General features: G+C 46.1%; 1 protein-coding gene across 1 annotated transcript in view; it reads right to left on the bottom strand.

Moving 5' to 3' along the window:
- Positions 1-15272, bottom strand: part of FSTL1 (follistatin like 1) — a 52863-nt gene extending 37591 nt beyond the window's left edge. The window contains exons 1-2 of the mRNA XM_068181940.1: positions 14943-15272; positions 14779-14838 (exon numbers count right to left, since the gene is read on the bottom strand). Coding sequence (XP_068038041.1) covers positions 14779-14838; positions 14943-15257 — 375 coding nt within the window. The 5' untranslated portion in view covers positions 15258-15272. The remainder of the gene's footprint in view (positions 1-14778; positions 14839-14942) is intronic.
- Between the last annotated feature and the right edge of the window lie 4841 nt (positions 15273-20113).

Raw genomic sequence — 20113 nt, 5'->3', positions numbered from 1 at the left:
CTATTTTTACAATTCCCAATGCAATCAGGCCCTCTACTCCTTTGCAGAGCAGATTTCAGATGTAAAATGCAATGTGTTAAAATAAATTAAGATAGGAAATTTAGAAGAGACAATAGGTTTTCTTTTTTGACAAAGATTTAAGAAACCCCAGGAAATTCACACACCCAAAGCATTTATTAAAATATGTCCCTAGAGCCAGCTTTGACTAAGTATGCCAGGAAATCACTGGTAGCCTTTGAATACTGAGAAAAAAAACCTTCAAAGTACATATAATTGTGTATTGTGGACATAAATCTCATGTACTAGATTGCCCCACTTGCTTTATTAAACAAAGCTACACTAGACACTACCTGTACTAATGCACAGGTTGTAGGAAATCTAACAAGATAACATGTTCAGTTTCACCCAAAATGACTTTAGAAACAGCATGTGATACTATAGCAATGTACTGAGCCACAATTAACCAATGTAAGGTGCTGCAGGCCATCTGGAAGTTTTGCAATTACTTAAAGTCTAATACTATACAGTGAAAGGTTCAGGAGCTCAACATGGAACATTTTGAGGTCTTGGTTTGTTTTGGAAAGAAAGCCAGTCTTACTTTTCAGCTCCCCAGTAACTTGGGTTAGCTCAGTTTGAGATAACCTAAAAACAAGCAAACAAAGCCAAAAATACTCACTCAAAAAACCCCACTATGCAAAGAAGTCCCAAAAGTTCCTTACTGAAAGTCTAACAGCACTCCTAGAATAAAACTTGCAAAGCTTGTGCCAGTCCTTCCCTGCCAAACACCCAGACCCTCTGAGAGTGTAGGCATTTCAGGTCAGAACAGGTAAGATAGCAGCCCTAGAAAGCTGTCTCACTAAGCTGAAGGGATGGTGTGTGTGTGCTCCTTTAGCCTATGGCAAAAGCAAGATACATTAAATAACCTTAGCCTGCAATGAAAGATTTATTGCAATCACAACACCCAACAACTTGATCACAGCCTAGGCAAATCCAGCTGCTGGCTCTATGTTCCTCCTTGTGTTTAAGTGCTCCAGCACTTGTAATTCCTGAGCCACTTCAATGTAGTAACTCACCAAAGAGAGGCTAAGTATCTTGCTGTGAACATGAATGTCATCCACATTTTTGCTGGTCTTTAAAAACCTCTCACTCATGAGGCCTTGACACCAATTCTCACTTACTGGGTGAACCACAACCCTTGCCCATGTATCTTTCCTGCTCTTGCCCTTGGTAGCTCTGACACTGTGAAACACATACACAAACACAGTCTAGTCCAGCAGTGAACCTTTATACAAGAAGCCTTTAAAGTTTCAGTCAGCAACATTAAGTCCAGGGTGTGGATGAAAATCAAGTCTCTAAAGGGGCACTGTTTGCAGCTGCTTCCTTCTCCCCTTTACCAATGAATACATGCTCTACAGCACAGGTATCCCAACTGGTCGTGGAGCAGTTCCTGCCGAGGTGTTGCAGCTCTCTGCTTCATCTCCCATGGTAAAGCTGCCCACGTTCAGTTACCAGTGCACACTGTGCCATAAGCGCTGCAGGACATGCTCCATGACCTGTCCAGTCATCTCTGCTGTGTGATGGCAATCTCAGCCAAAGGCTGCTGCAGGCAGCCATGGCCACACTGCACTTCAGCTGTCCAAGCCTAATCCTCCAAGTCCTTTGTTACAGCAGAACACAGTTGACTTTCACAAGCCTCATATCCTCCAAAATGCCAGGATGCCAGCATAGCCCTGCTATAAGGGATGCTGTTCTTCCAGTCACATCAATTTTCCATTAAATCTTATTCCTTCATCTTCTCATATGTCATCAAACACACCAAGCAATAGGTTGTAAAACACCTGCTTTACACTTCTGCATACTCCATACATGGACTTCACCATGTTTCTTCATTTCATCTGAGTTTTGTATCTTCATCTGAGCTAAGACATTTTAATTCCTCCCCTCCCCACTTCCCTGTCAGAAACCATTCAACTGCAGAGAGATCAGACTATAACAACACTGGGACCCCAGCCAGCAGTATGCAGTGTGCCTGGCTTTTAACAGCTAAATCCTATAAAAAATAATGATGCAAATATGGGCACTCCTCCCCAAGACATCCTAATGCTTTCAACAAACTCTTAGGAACACAATACTGCTGCATGGGACAGAGGCTGAAAGGAACTAATTTGAGACTCCTGGTACTTACTGTGTGAACACCTGCTGGCTAAACAAACAGGCCTAGGTATGAAAGCTGAGAAAGCTGTATTCACACTCTTCACTTCTGTATCAGATAGCTGCTTCCTGAAAGCAGGCATGAATTGCACTGCATTATCACCTAAATGTGGTCATGGGGTAGAAAGCTCTTCTTTAAGCATCTTACATGCTGACACAGGATGAGGAAAATTCTACCAAAACACCCACCTTGAAGTAGGCTCAGACCACTATCATCATTTAGGAGACTAACTCCGCTGTTCTCCATGAATGTTAGATACATTATCTGTCCTCAACTCTAATCTAATACCACACAGGAAGTCTGTGGGAAGCCTTGCAAATCCTGCCAGGTAAGCCCATCCTCACCTTCCACCAACAACTGCAGTTGTTCCATGACACTTTCCTGCCATTCACTGCACGAGTATGAGCAAGCACACAAAGCCCTTCTTTCATGGAATTAAGCTGATGAATGCTTCTCCATCCACCCTTCAGTCACGGTGCCTTGTGTCCTTGAGTACATCACCTAGTGTCCTCTGGAATTTGCCTCTGCAATAAATGAACACTTAACAAGTCCCCTGCTCCAGCTGGGGGCCATGGACAAATGTCCTTTGGGGAGGTGGAAATCCCCTCTCACCTGTATGCTGCTGGAGGCTCTGAAGGAGAGGTTTTATGTAAGAGGAACCATGGGGACACACAACAGCTTCTCTGAAAAAGCATTAAGGCTCTCTCCTGCATGCAAAAGTCAGAGCAGCCAGCAAAGGGCTTCTGTCACAGGGGCTGTAGGGAATGTGATGGGGCAGAGAGGGAGGGCACCTCTTCTGCACTCCCTATGCTCCATTTTCCAACATTTTCTTTCATGCCTGTAAAGATAAAAAATTAAAAACTATGTTCACCCTTACCTCCATCATCTAGAGTTATTCTAGGGACAGAGTTCAGTTTTCAGCTGCCTAAGGGCAGGGAAAAAAGAGGGAGCACAAAGACAAAGCAGCACAGGAGATGCTCACCTTTCTTCAGGGCAGCTCACAGGCAGAGCAACTCACAGGCTCTGTAAACACACTTCTTTAGATGCATGTCTGAAGGAAGTGTGGCTACAAGTCTAAAAATCACAGCCCTGAGAAACAGGGCTTTGTTGCATCTTGCCAGGCTTTTATTAAAAATTAGTTTCAAGCTTGCAGCAGAGCACAGGGTGAAAACATCACCTCAGGAAAGGGAACTATCTCCTTTCACCTCTCATCACTGACAAAAAGACTTCCAACTAGCTTGCCCACAGAAAAAGTGCATGAGCTTTCTTTATCTGAATGCCTCTGCTGCCCAGTAAAGGCTGCTGTGCAGGAAGATGCCTTAAAGCTATGAAAGCACAAACCTTCAACCTCACCCATTTAGTCTTTCCACCATGCGAACCGGAAGGGACCTGAGGCCAAGAAACACAGCCAGCTTTCCACTTTCTCTCAGAGGAGAAAAAAGTCCAACATCCCTATTTAATGATAAAAGTTGTTAAAGACAAAGGGAGACCGTGCTTAAGGCACTGGCTGGGGAGCACAGGAGCCCCCGCAAGCTGCAGCTGAGGCTGCCTGAGGACAGGCTCCAGCTGGCTGAGGTGCTGCAGTTTGGCCACTTGCCTCCTGGAGGACACAAGCTGTGCTGAGCACACCTCCTGGCCCCCAGACCAGTCAAATCTCACCTGTGAAGTCAGGTCAGGGTCAGAAAGCTTCCAAATATTGACCTTTAACTTAAGCGTGCATTTTAGGAAACTCAAACCCAAGGCTGTAGCTGGTAACAACAGCACATTTATGTACTAAGTGAGCACCTCCATTGTGAAAACTTCACCAGCTGTGCTTCCTGATGGTGTGTGTGTTAATGTGTATGAACTCCCTAGTAGTAAATCAGGGCTTGTAGTGGTTTTGCCTTTCTTCGTTTCACAATTTGCATTGCTCAGTATTTATGGATTCCCAGTAACGAGCACATGGAGGTGCCCCTGTCATCACAGGGTGAGGGAGCACTAACACTCTGGCAAAGGGGTTGCAATGTGTGGAGACCCAATACTGAGAAAGAGATTAGGAAACTCACCTTGCTGGGGGATGGCTTGAGGAGCTCAGACTGCTCAGTTTGCCAAAGACAAGACTGGGAGCAGTCCTTGTGCAGACAACAGTTACAGCAGCGGGGAAGAGACACACTGGACTAAAGGCTTCTTCTGTTTAGTGGATTAAACAGAAGATTCAACATCTGTAGATCAAGACTAGACAAATGCAAGCCAGAAATGAGGTGTAACAGCATGTGGGTAATTAACCACTGCAGCAACATACCAAACACAGTGGTATTTTCCATTTGTAGTAATTACTTAATCAAAACTAGATGTTTTTAAGACACATTGTAGAGTCCAGAGCAAATGGAATTAATGAAAAAAACTAGATATATGGGCTGTATTGTGTGAGTGGGCAGAACTAAAGCACAATAGCTCCTTCTGGTCTCACCATCTACCAATCTATGGGGAAAATTGCCCCTTTTAGTGCCAATGGAGTTGGTATACAGCCATATTTTTAGCAACAAGACATTCTGATGTTTACATGAAATAGTAATAATAATACATTGTGTTACACCCACACTTCTAATCTGAAATTCTCTAAGCTCTTTACCATCACTATGTCAGCAAGCCTGACAACTCATTGGCTGATAAATTGGCATTATCATCCCCCTTTCATCCAGCTTGTGCTTCTTCAGAGTAGCTAATCATCTGCTTACCATTTACATGGGAAACAGAACACTCAGGCTACCTGCCATCTTACTTTTAAGCCTTTTAGTGAGAAAATGGTCACATGGGTACCTTGCAGAAGCTGTCAGGAGTGGAAAGCAGCTCAGCACACAGAACTGACCAGCAGCTTCAGATGCTACTTCAGATGCTCATCCCCAATACAAACTTTGTAGCATTAAAAAACTATATACAAACTTCCCTAGGAAAATTCTGTGAATAAAATACTTTTGAAGATCAGAAGCCAGCAATTAAAGTGTTAAAAAGAGAAAAAGAAAAAATGCTTCCTAGTTGTTTTAACAAAATCTTCATATATGACAGACAGACCAAAAAAAAAAATAATTTCCATTAGTTTCCATGACAACCAATGGAAATAACTAACCCAATCTTCTCTCCCCTGTCACCCTCTGGCAGACCTGTCAGGGAAAGCAAGGGACTATGCCCTGTGTAAAGCTCTCTGGTGAACCAGAACACTAGGAAATCTACATTGCCATAATGTCAAGTGGTCCCCTTACAGCAGAGCTCTAGCTTTTTTTCCTCTGAGATACTAGAGGATGAAGAAGTGCTTACTGCTTTCATGCAAGAGCAAATGTACCCCAGAAGTGCAATCCCCTCTGAGATACCCCAGCTCTCCCACTTTATGACCTGCTTCTTTCTCTCTTTGGCTTCATCAAAACATTCAACCACCTCTTTTCCATCTGTGAGCCATTGGCTCACACCTTGAAGGTGGCCCATATTAAGCCCCTTTTGTACATCTTTACTGGCTGGCAAGAAATTGCTGTATCACCCCCTGGTCTACATTTTGTCTCCATTTTTCTTACTACTGTTATCATTGCTGGCAAGGAAAATGATCCTCAGAAATGCCTGCTGCACCTTCTACATGACAGCTTTTAAACTTTTCTTAACAGGAATGCATTCAGCCTTATAAACCCTGCTATGAGGCACAGCACCATCATTATTCTTGTCTTACAGATGTGAGCACCACGTCTTAGAGGAATAGGATGCCTTGCCCAAAGACTACATACAAATCATGGCATCATGTTAAGAGTGAGGACAAATTGGTCTACAAAGAGTCTGATTGCATTTTCTTGATGCCCACAGGCTCTGAAAGTGTTTGAACCACAGATGTGCAGTCTGCTGTAGTCCCTCCACCCTGCCAAAACCCCACAGCAAATAAATATTAACCTGAAACAAAACCAAAACACCTAAATCTCGAATAGTTGTCTCTGTTTAATGCTGGTTTACTGTTGACCTTGCATCTGCAGCCAGGATGGCCTAACTCACCCCAGCATCTGGATGTGTGCTGCTGCACTGCAGAGGAGATTGGCAGAGATTTGTGAGGAGGAGTTAACACCCAGCTGTTCTCCCATCTCTTTTAGTTTTCACGTGCACAAAGCCAGGAGCGGTCCAGGCACGGTGCTGGCACTGTGTGAATTCAGGCTTTTCACATACCACAGTGAGATTTAACACTCACCCAAGCAAGAAAGGAAATCCACAAATAATCCACATTGACTGCAAATTTTGCTACATCCTCTATTCTCCCATCCCAGGTCTGGGTTGCAGGAGTTACCAGCAAGTAACAGGACTGGGCACAGTGGCTCTGTGCATGTGGGTGTGGGTGCACACGAGGTGTAACAAACCACATTTTGTGCCCCCTGATTAGCTGTGCTTAGGCTGTTTCCTCCATGACGCCCTCCTGGGGGACTGCACACAGCTCTGAGCGCCAAAGAGGAGAAGACAAAGCACCGAGTTCAAAGTTGAGCAACAACAAGTTGCTCTACAAACTGCTTCCCACAGATTCCTGTCTTGAGGCTGATGGCATTTAGTGGCTATGAAGGTATGAACTACAATCACTGGGGAATGCTCATAAATTGCTTCTCTGGCCTGCAGCAGAAGCTGATCTCACACTCAAGCTGTTCCCTCTGGTAAGGCAGTAAGTACTGCAGCACCGCACCTACTCTTAGAAAACTTAGAGCAACACTGTATCCTGTAGGAAATTAACACGCTTCACTATACATGACTGAAACTGGCTTTTTAGTTTAAAAGTTGTTTGAGACAGTTCAAAGGTAACACCAAACAGAGAATTAGATCACATACATCTGTTTCCTTTCCTGCATTGACAGGAGGAAGGGAGCTACAGGGAGATAAAGAGGCGTGCTAAGCACTGAGCTGAGGGGGCCCATAAACTGGCTACGTGTACAAGCTGGAGATAATAGCATGGGGGAGGCACTGATTATCAATGAACACAGGGGTGTAATTAGGACCACTGGGACAGAATAAAAAAATTAATGGTCTACTTGCTCACAGAAGAGGACTGTGAAGATAATCTTACTAACTCTGAGATATTCCAGAGCATGGTATCATTTTTCAGAGAACAGGAAGGGGGGGCATCACTTATCAGGGATGTGTAAAACTGAATTTGACAAGACACTAATGGCTATGGTGTGTACAAGCAGCTACTAATCCCAGGGCATGCAGCGATACCCTGCAGAAAAAACAGTCTGTTTTTCTGAACAAGTAAAAAATAAAGTACTCCCTTCTCAACCTGCTCCTCCTTACACTTACACATCATCCTCTACAAAGGGGTCCAAGCCCCAGTCCTGGGGATGACAGAAAAAGAGCTTTGTGAGAAACTGAGTCTCTGCTGCAACCTGACTTCTCCATGATCCATCCAGAGGGCAATTGGAGAGGGAGATGACTGCCTGAAGATTAGGCTGATACTACTCATGTGGCAGTCATTGTCTTAGGACTGGAATACCCCAGAGCTTGCATCATGGAGCAAACACGCTGTCCTCACACAAGAACACCACAGCTTTTCTGCCAAACTGAAGGCGATGCCTCCCACATGAATGCTTGGTCCCTTGCCACCTTAATTTTCCAGAGCTCTGGGTCTGAATGCACCAACTGCAGACCAGAGCTCGGTCACAACCTTTACAGTTATCCCTGAGGAATTCTACTCACCCAGACAACTAAGTGATCCAGACATTGCAAAAATTCCCCAATGAAATCGCTTCCTCCTACATATAGGAAACAAGACAACAATTCCAATCCCTCATACTTAAGCTTCCTTGAACATAAACATGAAAATGCGGCCAAAACCAGGAGGGGAAAGAAAGTCCCAGTGCAGCAAGAAGTACATATGCGAGGAGTTACATCATGCAGAAGGAAAGCTTGTGGCTTTGTGCTAAAATTACCAGTGCTTAAAAGGCAGGGGCTGATCTAGCACGGAGGGGCACCTTCCCCAGAACTGTCCTCCAGATCCATTGTCAGGAAAACAGCAACAGGCTCTGCTGTCAAAACCAGCCCTGGACAACACAGCACTGGAGACCAACTTACCAGCTGGCCAGTGCCTGCCAAAGCCCATCCTAGTAGATCAATGGAAATTCCTTGTTCTGCCTCTCTGACACTCAGGCCCCAAAATATCTCACCATTGCAGCAGGGTGACAAGGAAAAGGCAGGTAAGGATAGCATTTCTGATGGCAGGAAGTACACCCAGGCTCTGGGCTCCTTCATTAGGACAAGGTTCACCAGTATATCTTTCCATCAGAGGCAGGTACCTTTGCCAGCCCAACCCTGTCATCCCACTCTTGCTTCCCCTCTTATTGAAGACTTTAATATCCTCTGCTCCCTTCCTGTGACTTGTAAGACTTAAGACCCTTTCAGGTTTGAGTCATACTACTGCCATGGGTACCTCCACAGCAAGTCTTTCCACAACCTCTCCAGGTCTCCTCACAGATACAAAACTAAAGAATTTGTTTCTGGCTATAGAACAATCTTCAAATCACTGTTTCTTGAAAACTTTCATTGTTGGGGAGAAGCTGATTAAGCACTGGAAGCTCTACCAGTATTCATATTCCCAAGGTCTCTTGATCCTGTCTCAGGACTCTAAGCAAGAAACAGAGATGGGATCAGAAAGAACATGTACATAGGGACAACCAGCAGTGGATAACAAATAGCTGTCCAAACAGCCCTTCTATGCTTGGAGCATAAGGTGTGCAAATCCTCTTTTCCTGCAAATGAAACACACTGACTCTGTCTCGGTGTTTTTATCTGTTTCTCTCCATTGATACTTCAAGCTGCTTTGCTGCTCTTTGCAGTGCAAAAGGGAAGGACTAAGGAGAAGGAATGAGAAAAGCTGGGTTCTATGAGGTCCATTACACAGCATTAAGGTATTTTGAGAAAGTGGTTGGAGGTCCATCTCTGGGATAGCAGTTGAGAGGGTACAGCCAAGGAAAACACTGTTTAGCTGTCAAACAGTGGAAATATGGGATTCACTTCCAGCTGAAGTTAACAAGATACTAAACTCCTCTCCAATCATCCACCCCAAATCCTTTGCTCTTTCCAAGGTATTTGTCCAAGAGGACCCTCCAATTTGTTTCTAGCTTATAGGCCTCCTGATGCACTCCAAACAAGGTGCAGACGGCTGCAGGAAATTTCACATTTGCAGACTGGAGTATGAATTTGCTTTTCTTCAACTCTTACAGGCAGCCTTCATCTAAACCACTGCCCCAAGCAACCACAGGGCCCACGCCAAAACCAAGAGGTACACTGTAATAAGTGACAAAAGTACAGCACAGTAGCAAAATTTCACAGCAGCTTATATGAACTTCACTTCTGTGTAGCTAGTTTGCAATGCAGAGAAGGGACAGCCACTCATTACTGCTGCCTGGTGTCTTCAGCCCAGATCAGTACTGAAACACATTTGAGAAAAAGTAGCAAGAAAATGCCACACAGTTGTTGCTTGTGCCACAGCTACCTGAGCTTTAATGGAGCATTGACGCCTCTAGACTTGCTTCTGCCATTTGCTTACTTACTGCCGAGGATTTGCAATCAGAACCCCACAGTTGAGAGCAAATACACCCCCGCTCTAACCAGCTCACACCTAACTGTACACAGTTGTGGCAAAACCTACAAACCCTGGCAAAGTCCATATGTGTATAACTCCTTGTCTACCACCCAGATGCAGCTGTAGAAGGAAGCACGCTTCACAGCACAACAGCAGGCTGCTCTTTTTGCTTGCTAAACTCAGAGACAACGCTGTGAGAGATAAATCTCTCCAAGGAAATGCTGGTTATTCACAGATTAGCATAGCTATCATAGTACAGCAGAAGCCAACCTCCCTGCAAAGATCGATGCAACCCAGGTAAACAAGGCATTTCTGGGAACCAATCTCATCTAGCTCACAGGCTATGTGGCGGAAACACAGCCTAGTTAATGGGAGTCTCATCAGTCTGGGAAGAGACATCTGGCTGAGATTTGTGACAAACTCTCTTCTGTACAAAGAGAAACACTCCCCAGCTCGTGTAACACCACACAAGAAAGATCAAAGGTGTCCCAAAGCCTCCTGATGGGTAAGCAGCTGTACCAATAACAGCAGCTGGAAAATGCAAGAGGAGACTCAGCCAGTCCCTTCCTCCTGTGCTGGGAGCAGAGCTGCCTCCTCGGCAGCCCCCAGCAGCAGCCCCCTGTTAATTACCGGCAAGGAATTTGCACTCTGGCAGATAAAGTCATTCACTCAGCCAGTGGCGCGTTTTTACAAAGCAGCTTGGCTCTGACAGCAGCTCCATCTGAGAAGCAACATTTGGGTGCCACGCACACATAAGTGCTACACATCGCGTCTGCTGCAGAGCTTGTACCACACATGCTGCTGCTTAGAGGTTACAGCCCCTTCAGAACACCAGGGAGGTTGTTCAAACACTCCTACAGGGGCATTTGGCCGGTGACTTCAGCACAATGAGGTGCCTAGTACAGAACTGCTTGGTCCATCTCCCAGACTCCAACTCCTGGGATATCTGCAGCACAGCAGCTGCCTGGTGGCACAGCACACACCTTAAAAAATAGGCTTTGCACTGATGAGCCTTTGCTGTGTTCCCAGGGAAGAATCACTTCTTCCCTGCCTCCCCATTTAAAAGGTGCTTATTGTCTTGAGATACAACTCCAGCAACATCTGGTCTGGCACTCAAGGGAAGGATTTCAAGAAGGAAGACACCTATCACTCCAAAACCAGCTCAAGGAGGAAAAAATGGATGCAATCTTTCCTTCTACTGAAGATGTGATTGCTAGACTAGACCTGGGAAGCCACCTTTATTAAATTATTTTATGAATGTGGTACTGCTGGGTTGCATTGCACAAAGCCAGTGCATATTAAAAACAGCCTCAGTTACCCACATCATTGGCACCACGCCACCTTTTCTGTCCACTGTCCTGGCTAAATTATCAGTGAAAGCAGGGCTGAACTATTCATAAAGTCTGTCATTTAATTTCAGAAGGCAAACTTGTTAAAATGATGGCTTCAGAGCCAAATACAGCTATGCAATTACATAGGGATCTCAAATTTAATATGTTCCATTTATTAAGACATCAGTTTTTTAGGTTGTGTTCCTTGCAAAAACGTGGGAAAAGTTTGACCAAGGCAAGCTCCTGATGCTGGCCACACTGTGTGAACAGCCCAGTGGAAGGAAGTACACCAAGTCCTGTGAAGACCATCTGAATTCCAAGTTCCAAATCCCCTGGTGTACACAAGTACTCTGCTAGCAAAGGGCACAAGTCTTGGAAAGGGTGAAGAGTTGCTCTCCTTACAAGAAAAAGCAGCCAAGTCAGATCAACACTTAGGGAGTTAAGCAAACAGAAACCTCTGCTGTTTCTCTCCCCCTTAACATCCCTTTTCAGCTCTTCATATATAGAAAAATGACATGGAAGGAAACAGAGGTCAGGTGAAAGAAAAATCATCCCAAAGTTACAACAGATGTAGACACTGCAAACACCATGCTTTTAGAAAAGGTTGTGAATCTGCCTCCAGATATTTGTCACCACTGTGCTGCTCAGGGGTTATAGTGCCTCAGATCTGTCTGTACATCTCCTCACAAGAGGAGAGTCTCTGACCTTCCTCTTCTTGCCCTTTTTAGCCAAAATGAGACAAGTTAGATCAAAGCATTTACACATAATTCTTTAAAAAAGGCTGGCTCATTTGGCCAGAAATGGGTTAGGATATTTCAGAAGAACAGCTACAGGCCCCAGAGATTATTTTGAATAGCCAGAAAACTTGCAAGGAGCAGAAGGCAGGCTAGGTCAGTGACCTCTCCTCTTGGCAAGGCTGGATTCAAGAAATGACTCGTATCCACAGCTCACACCAATATACTTATGCTGGCATAAACCTCCTTAATAACATCTAAAATTCATGGTGAAAAAAACTTTCTCAAAGATTCTGAATGAGGTTTAAGTGAAAATGAAAACAAGAAAACCCATCACTCTTATTGTGAAACAAGTAACCTGGTGGGACACAGAATGATGCTGGTATGGAAGTGGTCCCACACACCACCCTTCAGACCCCAATGTGCAGAGTCAAATAGCACCTGGACTCCTCTCCAGTGTTAACTAGGTAACTTACTCCAGCAGGATGTGAACAACTGATTGACTTTTAGTACATTCAACAGACATTTCAAGCCTCTCCCTTTTCTTCTTTCATGATGGATGCTTCCAAAAAATCACTCCATATGCTTTGGGAGCCCCAGTTGAGAATATGAGTAACTTCACATCTGTAGCATCCCTGTTAATACAAGTAAACAGCCACCTCACTGAGTCTGACCCAGGAAGAGAGAGATAAAAGGGGCTGTCTGAAGCTGGTGGCTGGCCTCCATCCGAGGAGTACAGTTCACCGTCTATTGCTCTTGTGACTGTTACTGAACCAGGCCAAGAAAAGCTCCAAAGTTCTGGCACGCCTCAGATTTTCCAGTCTGCATGAAGTTATGCCAGGAACATTTACTGAAGCAATTTCTTTCTTTCTTTAAAGACTCTAATTATGCACCTAACAACGTTGTAGAAATGAATGTTGTACAAGAACCTCAGTACAACTCAGAGTTTTGCTAACAAAAGGATTAGAAGCTTAGGGCTCAGTGTTAATATTCCAAATGTACTGAAAGGGACAAAGTGCAAGCTGCAGCAGAAACAGAAGGCACAGAGAGGGTTATCGCTTCCAAAATCTGGAAAGGGAAAACCACACAGGAAAATGTCACACGAATCTTACTGAATGCCAGTGATGCAGTAGAGTAGTAACAGGAAACATTTAGAAGTGGGCAACCATCAAAGCTGTCTCTGAATTACAAGCAGCTCACCTTCAAGCACAGCCCATTCCCTAGAAAATGAGAAGGTCCAAATATCCCCAGAGGGTGGGATGCTACCCGTGACTGAACTGATATTCACTGCTTGGCAGCTACTAGCAAACAGGAATCAAACTGAACCCCAAAACAAAAGCTGCCTGAAGTGTCCATTTTCTCTGAAACCAAACTCAGACCACGGTCATCAGTCTCAAGTTTTGCTGAACTTAGACTGGAATCAAACCAAAACATTCACTGGTTTGCCACCTGGACCATTATCTCTGAAGCCAGTCAAAATAATTCATTTATTCACTCAAGCATGAATTGGCCTTTAAAATCAAGTTTTGAACATGATGGCTGTACATTTTTTCTTACTTTCAGTTTGCAGGTGAGACACAAAGACATGACAGTACTTACATCTGGGAAGCTATCCAGGTACTACAAATTAGAGAACATTAGGCAAAAAGCAGGATTTAGCACTTCAACAATGTTAGTGACACCAATGAGATCACAAGTGCAGGGCCAAACATATTTTGGCTGTTTCTCTGGGTTACTGATCCCAGAAGGCTTTACTCAGACCAGTGTCATCATTATTTAGCTTTTATTATAATTTTTCTTATGCTGTGCACCTCCTTCCTACAGAGGTGTTGGTGCATATTGACCAGAACTGATTAAGATTTATTTAAGGTTCCTAAGAAAATGAATAAACATTTAGCTTATTCAGTAGAGTGTTGGAGAGGATGCATGGAAACACTCACTACATAAGTATGTCACGCTTTGGGAAGAATGCGTATTACAATATTATCATGTACAGGCAGATGTGAAATGCTGGTCCATACTAGAGCTCATTCCCACTCCCCTTGGTTTTCATGACAGCAGCGACCAGAGCCCAACAGTGTCGGCTAACAACCACCCTGTCTCACATCTGCTCCTCACCTGGCCGTTGCAGGGAGTTCACACAGAGCTTTGCTCAGGGACAGAGAGCAACAGCGATGGGCTCCATCCTAAATCCCATTCTTTACCATAACCCGGGCAGCACAGTTCACGGGTGGGAGGCAAAAAAAGAAGGAACCAGACGTGTTTATGCCTTTTTTTTTTTTTTCGTGGAGCCAAACTGCGATGCTCTAGGGTGGGTCTCACCATCTGGGAGAAATATGCAGGGAGAAAAAATGCAGAGAGGGAGGACGAGCTGCCCCCGAGTGGGACCGCTTTCCTCCGAAGGCAGGCTCGGCCTCCCTTCCCAGCCCAGCTTGAGTTCATTTTCCTCAAATCACTTCCACATTTCCCCTGCCGTAATTATCAAATATTTTGTTTCTGACTTCACTTTTTAGGGAGGCCGCCGCAATCGGGAACGCAGGCACCGTTTGTTTTCTGTCAACAGAGCTGGGGGGGTTGCAGCTGGGGGCTTTCAAAGCTTTTCAATGTCATTACAATGAAAGAAAGGAAGAAAAGAAGAGCGAGGGAAAGAGCGCGCGGGAGAGAGGGAGGGAGGGATGGAGAAAAGGAGGGAGGGAGGAAAGGGGGCTGCCCAGGGGAGCCCGTCCCGGTGGCGGGATGCAGAGGTCCGGCCCCGGCGCGGACACAGCCCCTCGCCCCACCGAGGCGCCCATCGGCCCCGCAACTTCCCTCTCCGCCCCGGCTGCCACTTTCCCCGGTCCCGGCTGCTCCCCCGCGGGCGCCGCGGCGCCCCCGCTGTCCCCACCCCGTCCCGTCCCGTTCCCCGTCCCGCCGCCGGGGCCCCGCGCCTACCTCGGCTCGCAGGCGGGCGGCGGCCAGCAGGGCGCAGAGCAGCGGGAGAGTTTTCCAGATCTGCAAGAGAGAGAGCGGGGAGGCGGTGAGCGCGGGCCGGGCCGGGGCCGGCGGGGCGGCCGCCGCCGCCGCCGCCGAACTTCCCGCCCGGCGACCCCTCTCACCATGCTGCGGGCGGCACCGGCGGGGCAGGAGGAGTTGCGGAGGCGCCTTCCCCGGCTCCGGCTCGCTCGTGAAGGGAAGGGGAGGGCTCCCCCTCGCCCCGACCCGCCAGCCCGCGGCTCCACCCCCGGCCCGGCCCGACCCCCGCCCCGGGGCCGACTCCTCCCCGGCCCCCGCCCGCTCCCCGCCGCCCCTCGGCGGTGCCCCCGTCCCTCCCGCCGCCGGCCCCTCGGCGCCCCACGGCGACCTTTGAAGGCAGCAGGAGGCTGAGGGGCGTCCAGAGGACTCGGTTGCCGCCCCACAACGCCCGGTTTCATACTCCCGCCGGGCAGAACACGAATCCGGGGAGGCTCCCCGAGCCCTGCCCCGGTGGGGGTTCGGGAGGACTGGCGACAGCCGTGCCGGGGCGCGGATGCCCGCCAACCGGGTCAAGAGCATCCCGCCGAGGGGTCGCAGCTGCCCCCCACATTGTCACAAAAATGGGGAAACTGAGGCGCGAGGTCGCTTTTCCACAGGCGGGACTCACTCACCGACTCAACCCATTGTCCCCCCACGCTCCAGCCCTGAGGCCACAGCTACAGGTGTCACTCGTGTAGGGATGTGGGCAGGTTCAAAAATAAGGGTTTAGTCCTATATATGATAGGATCTAAATGTTCTCTGAGCAAAACAGGCAACCAGGGCTTCATGCCAGGCACAGGGGCTCAAAATCCCACCTGAAATGCCTGGTGGTGCTCATTTGTGTATAAATACTTGTGATCCTCTTGTTTTAGCTCTTTATCTCTGAATTTCAGTAGCCTCCAGTAGCGAGAACAGAGGATGTGACAATGCAAAGAGACCCATTGCCTTGGGCACATTCAGAAATCTCTCACAGCCAGGAACACTATGACACCAGTTGTCAAAGGCATTTCCTCGAGTTTTGAGGTTTGTTGTAACCAAAAATGACACCCCTGGCTTTAAAATACCATCTCACTCTGACCAAGCATGCCCATAAGCTGTCTTCTTTTCCTGTTTTATTCTGTGCCCTCAATGCAGGCAGGCACCAAGGGAGATGCTGGCATGTGTACCCTCATTCACAAAGACCAAGGAGTATTCCAGCATCCTGCTGCAAGGAGAAAACTCTGGGAAGAGTTACCCTAGATCAGCCCACACCTGGTCTGTTCATGGCAGCTGTGCCATTTTTCTGTGCTTCCTCAGGCTCTGCTTCCTTACTCAGTTTTGTTTTTAGGACTACTGTTACTAATTTTGCATTTATAAAGCATCCTCCCCAGCAAGTTCTGCTTCTGCCTGTGAATGGTACCAGTCTATAAATCCATCCTGAAGAGATGTCTAATTATTTCACTGCTGATGCTGAGCAATGTGATTTTCATTGCTTGGTTTTGGTTCTTTTATACTCACCTTTCATGATGTACCTCTTTGCATTGGAGTCATTGATTGCCCTGCCTCATGATACAGCACAGGCATAGTTATGGCTGAAATCAGCTGGCCTCTAGTTTGCAGAAGCTCACCCCGAGTCACCCTGAAGTGAGTGCCACGATATGAAAAAAACAAATAGCAAATTATAAATACATTTTAAAAGATTAATTTCTGTGCCCTTGGTACACAGCTCTGTGGAAGCTGTGTTACATGAGGAGGCTCTCTATTTCCAGAGTGTAAAAGTGACTCATAACAGCCTTCAGAACAGAGCACTAGCAGGGGTCTCCCAGTGCCCACATTCCCTCCCTTATACCTCAGGCAGCCTCCTCATGTAGGTGTGATTAGGCACTCTGCTGGATTATGTAGGTCACCATGAGCATGGATTTTTCATCTCTGTACTCAAAGGACTAAATATGGAACAGAAACTAAAGGATTTAATCTCCCATTCTGTGTTGACATTCAGGTAGATGAAAATACATTTCTTCAAGTTAGTTTCTATCATGTGGAAATGGGTCGAAGTAAAAACCAAAAAACATCTCTCATACAAGCATCAGAAAGAGAGAGCACAAGACAAGACAATCTCAGTGCAGACACCAGAGCCTTATTGCTGTGCAAAAAGGCATGCATTTTATAACCAAATACATGATATCCAACAAACTTGCCACTTTTTTCCCAAACTTTCACCATTTAAAACCATAAACTGCAAAGGAACAGTCTGTACAACCTGAGTGCATGACAAATAAATCTGATGGGAATCTTTGCTCTTTCGTGATGGACCCAAAACACACAGCTTGAATCAGAAGCACTAGAATAAGGGGAAAGCAAATGCATTTACAGTTGTGTTTTCAAGCTGTGGACATAATGGATAAGGTAATTTATCATTGCTGGCTACATAACCAAAGTATCATAAAAATGCTTTCAGCTAAAAGCTTCATTATAAGAGTGAACGATGTTTGCCTGAAATTTTGAAGGCTGCAGTGCTCTGGTGGGCCGAAGAAATTGCGAATCATTGTTCTACAGAGATGTTGTTGTTCTATTACATACACCAGTATTTCATTTCTGCTGATGCTTACTTTCCAGTCACTGGTATTTCTAAAACAAACATTTTGCTACACATATGGGATTGCAAATTTTGAGATACATACTTATCCCCAAGTGGCTGCACAACTGAAATTCAGTAACAAGTTGTTGCTTCAAGGGAAGCCTGGACACATGCAAGCATACATCTCATGGGTGGATACATTCGCCTGTGTTTAATAAAATGCAGGCTTCAACAGAGGCTTCCTCCATTCTTGGGGCACTGTCAAGATCACTCCCCTAAATCTCTGGTGCCTCATGAGGGTTACTCTGAAGGCTCAGCCTCTCCCTTATTACAGCATGTGCACACACATACACCCAAAATGATACTGTAAGCCTCATTTCCCAGGGAAATAAGGCTAAACAAGCCAGAAATTACTGCTTAAGCCCTCACCCAACCCTTGTGGCTGTACCATGATATCACCCTCTCCACATTACCTCACTCCTATCCACCACCCACATCCTTCATGTTTCTCCATTTCCCCTGCCATATGAAACATCTGCCCTAAGGGATGGGGTTGTGCTCACACTGCTGTGATGAAGTCAGTGATTGCCCTGCCTGCACTGTGTTTTAGGTTGCATTTAAAGAAACCAAGTTGTTTGGCAAGTGGCCTTCATGACAAGACAATAGTTGCCTGCATGACAAGACAATAATCTGTCCCATTGAAGAGTAGGAAATTTGCAGCAACATTATTTGGTGGAATTAAGAAGCAGGGAATTATTTTTGAGTAGCAAACATGTTAAGGTTGCAGCTGAGAAGGCTCAGCTCATGTGGCACTGGAGACATCTATGTTGTCTTAAGCTACGTGAGCAGTGACCCCTTATGGACCAGACTGCCAGCACCTGAAGAAGGACCAAGGGATGCCTGAGTTTTCCCAGCAGACATAGGCCAAGACTATAACACATGAGGGGAAAGCCTGGAGCAGGGCTGTACCCTCAAAGATGTAGACATCCAAATGAACTCTAGGATGACCGCAAGGCCAGTGTGAGGGTCCCCAGAGCTGTAACACATGGATCACATGGACACCTCACCACTGTCTTTGAGAACTCAGGCCCACAGCAGCCTTCCCCACATGTCCCCCTGACCTGGCAGTGCTGACTCAAGTCCATAACTACTTTTCTGGAGTTTGGTTACTTTGCAGGCTGCACTTTGTTAAATGCAGATTTTTGTTTTTCCTCTTCTTCTGGCTTTGTTTTTTGCTTCATTCCCTTCTCTTGTAACTTTCTTTCTCATTGTGGTTTCCTCATTTCTTGCTCCTGCTCCAGCTGCAATATTTGTACTAATCTTTATTCCTTAAAGTTTTATTTCAGACCTGAGGTAATAAAGTGCTATACCTTCCCCTCTTTTTCTCCCCTCATAGATGTCTTTATTTTGCAGGTAGTGCTAGGGACATTGCTGACCAAAGGGCACAAAAGTCTGGCACTAGCAGGCTGAGTAGTTTTTATAAAATGCATTCTCTAATGGTTAATGCATTTGATAGGCTTTTGGATATTCCATTAGCTAGGGCAGTAAAATGCCTAAATACTTTGACAACCTGGCCCTTAAACCTTATCCTTGGTATCCCTTTTTTCAAGGTGAGCTTTTCTAATTTCAGACAAGCTCCCAAAGGCAGCATTTCCTCAGAGAATTCATCCAGCCCCAGCACCCAGCTAAGCCATGCCCAGTGTGAGAGGGCACAGAGCTGCACCCATGTCCAGACAGTGTAACCATACCCACTCTGCTTTTGCTACAGCTGGCCAAGGTTAACTTGATTGTCACAGTACACTCAGATCCAAGTCATGGTGTAAGAAAGAAAAATCAGTCTCAAAGCCTCAGTGTGGAAACAGTCAATCTGTCCTCAGTAGTGTGGCATGCTTCTGTCTCAGCATGTTTCTCATGCCAGTTCACTGCTGTCAGGCCAGGATGCAGCACAGATAAATTAAATACTCTTGTTTTTGACTCTGCTCGTGCCCCTTTGTAAAGAGGCTGAGGGCACAAGGCTTGTTCAGCCTGGAGAAGAGACCCTCTTCAGAGCAGGAGGGTAGACTGAGGTCTCTTCCAACCTGAATTATTCAATGAACTTGTTTGGTCCTTTAAGTTTGGCAGAACCTTTAAACTAAAAGCACTCTCACAAAACAAGTCCTGCCTATCCAAAAGCAGTTTGATACAATTCCCTGAAAGTGCTCCCTAGGATGGTGCTTGTCTGTGGCCAAACAGCTCAGAACTGCCAAGTCCACTAGCTGTGATCTGGAGATATGGGCCTGTAAGAATTACTGTGATTCTTTATGTAAAAAGAATAGGTCTCATGCATCTGGAGCAACAGCTGGCATGAAGGAAACAGTGTTCCCAGGCAGTTATATATCACCTACAAGGCTGCTCCCCAGCCTGATAGGGAGTAAGAGCTATCCCAGCTACCAGATGTGTGCTTCCACCATCGTGTAGATGATGACTGGTCACAGAGACTGGCTCATAGAGACTGCCTGGTACATCTAACCAGGTGCAGAGGAAATGTGGCTTATTGCTTAGATGATCAAACCCCTTATTTAATCCAAATGAGGCAGTCACTAGCAAGATATCTGTACCCACAGTTATTTTGTGGGGTCCTAGCCCATGTGCTACTGCCTCATTTGTTGGATTTGAGTCTGACCCAAAAGCCCCTCAGAGAGAGTTTGATAATGCAACAGGCAATTGCAGAAGCCTAGC

Source organism: Anomalospiza imberbis, chromosome 2 (genome assembly GCF_031753505.1).
Source record: "Anomalospiza imberbis isolate Cuckoo-Finch-1a 21T00152 chromosome 2, ASM3175350v1, whole genome shotgun sequence".
Classification (NCBI taxonomy): domain Eukaryota; kingdom Metazoa; phylum Chordata; class Aves; order Passeriformes; family Viduidae; genus Anomalospiza; species Anomalospiza imberbis.
Note: the sequence above shows the minus strand (reverse complement) of the source record. Positions and strands in the feature narration are given on the sequence as shown.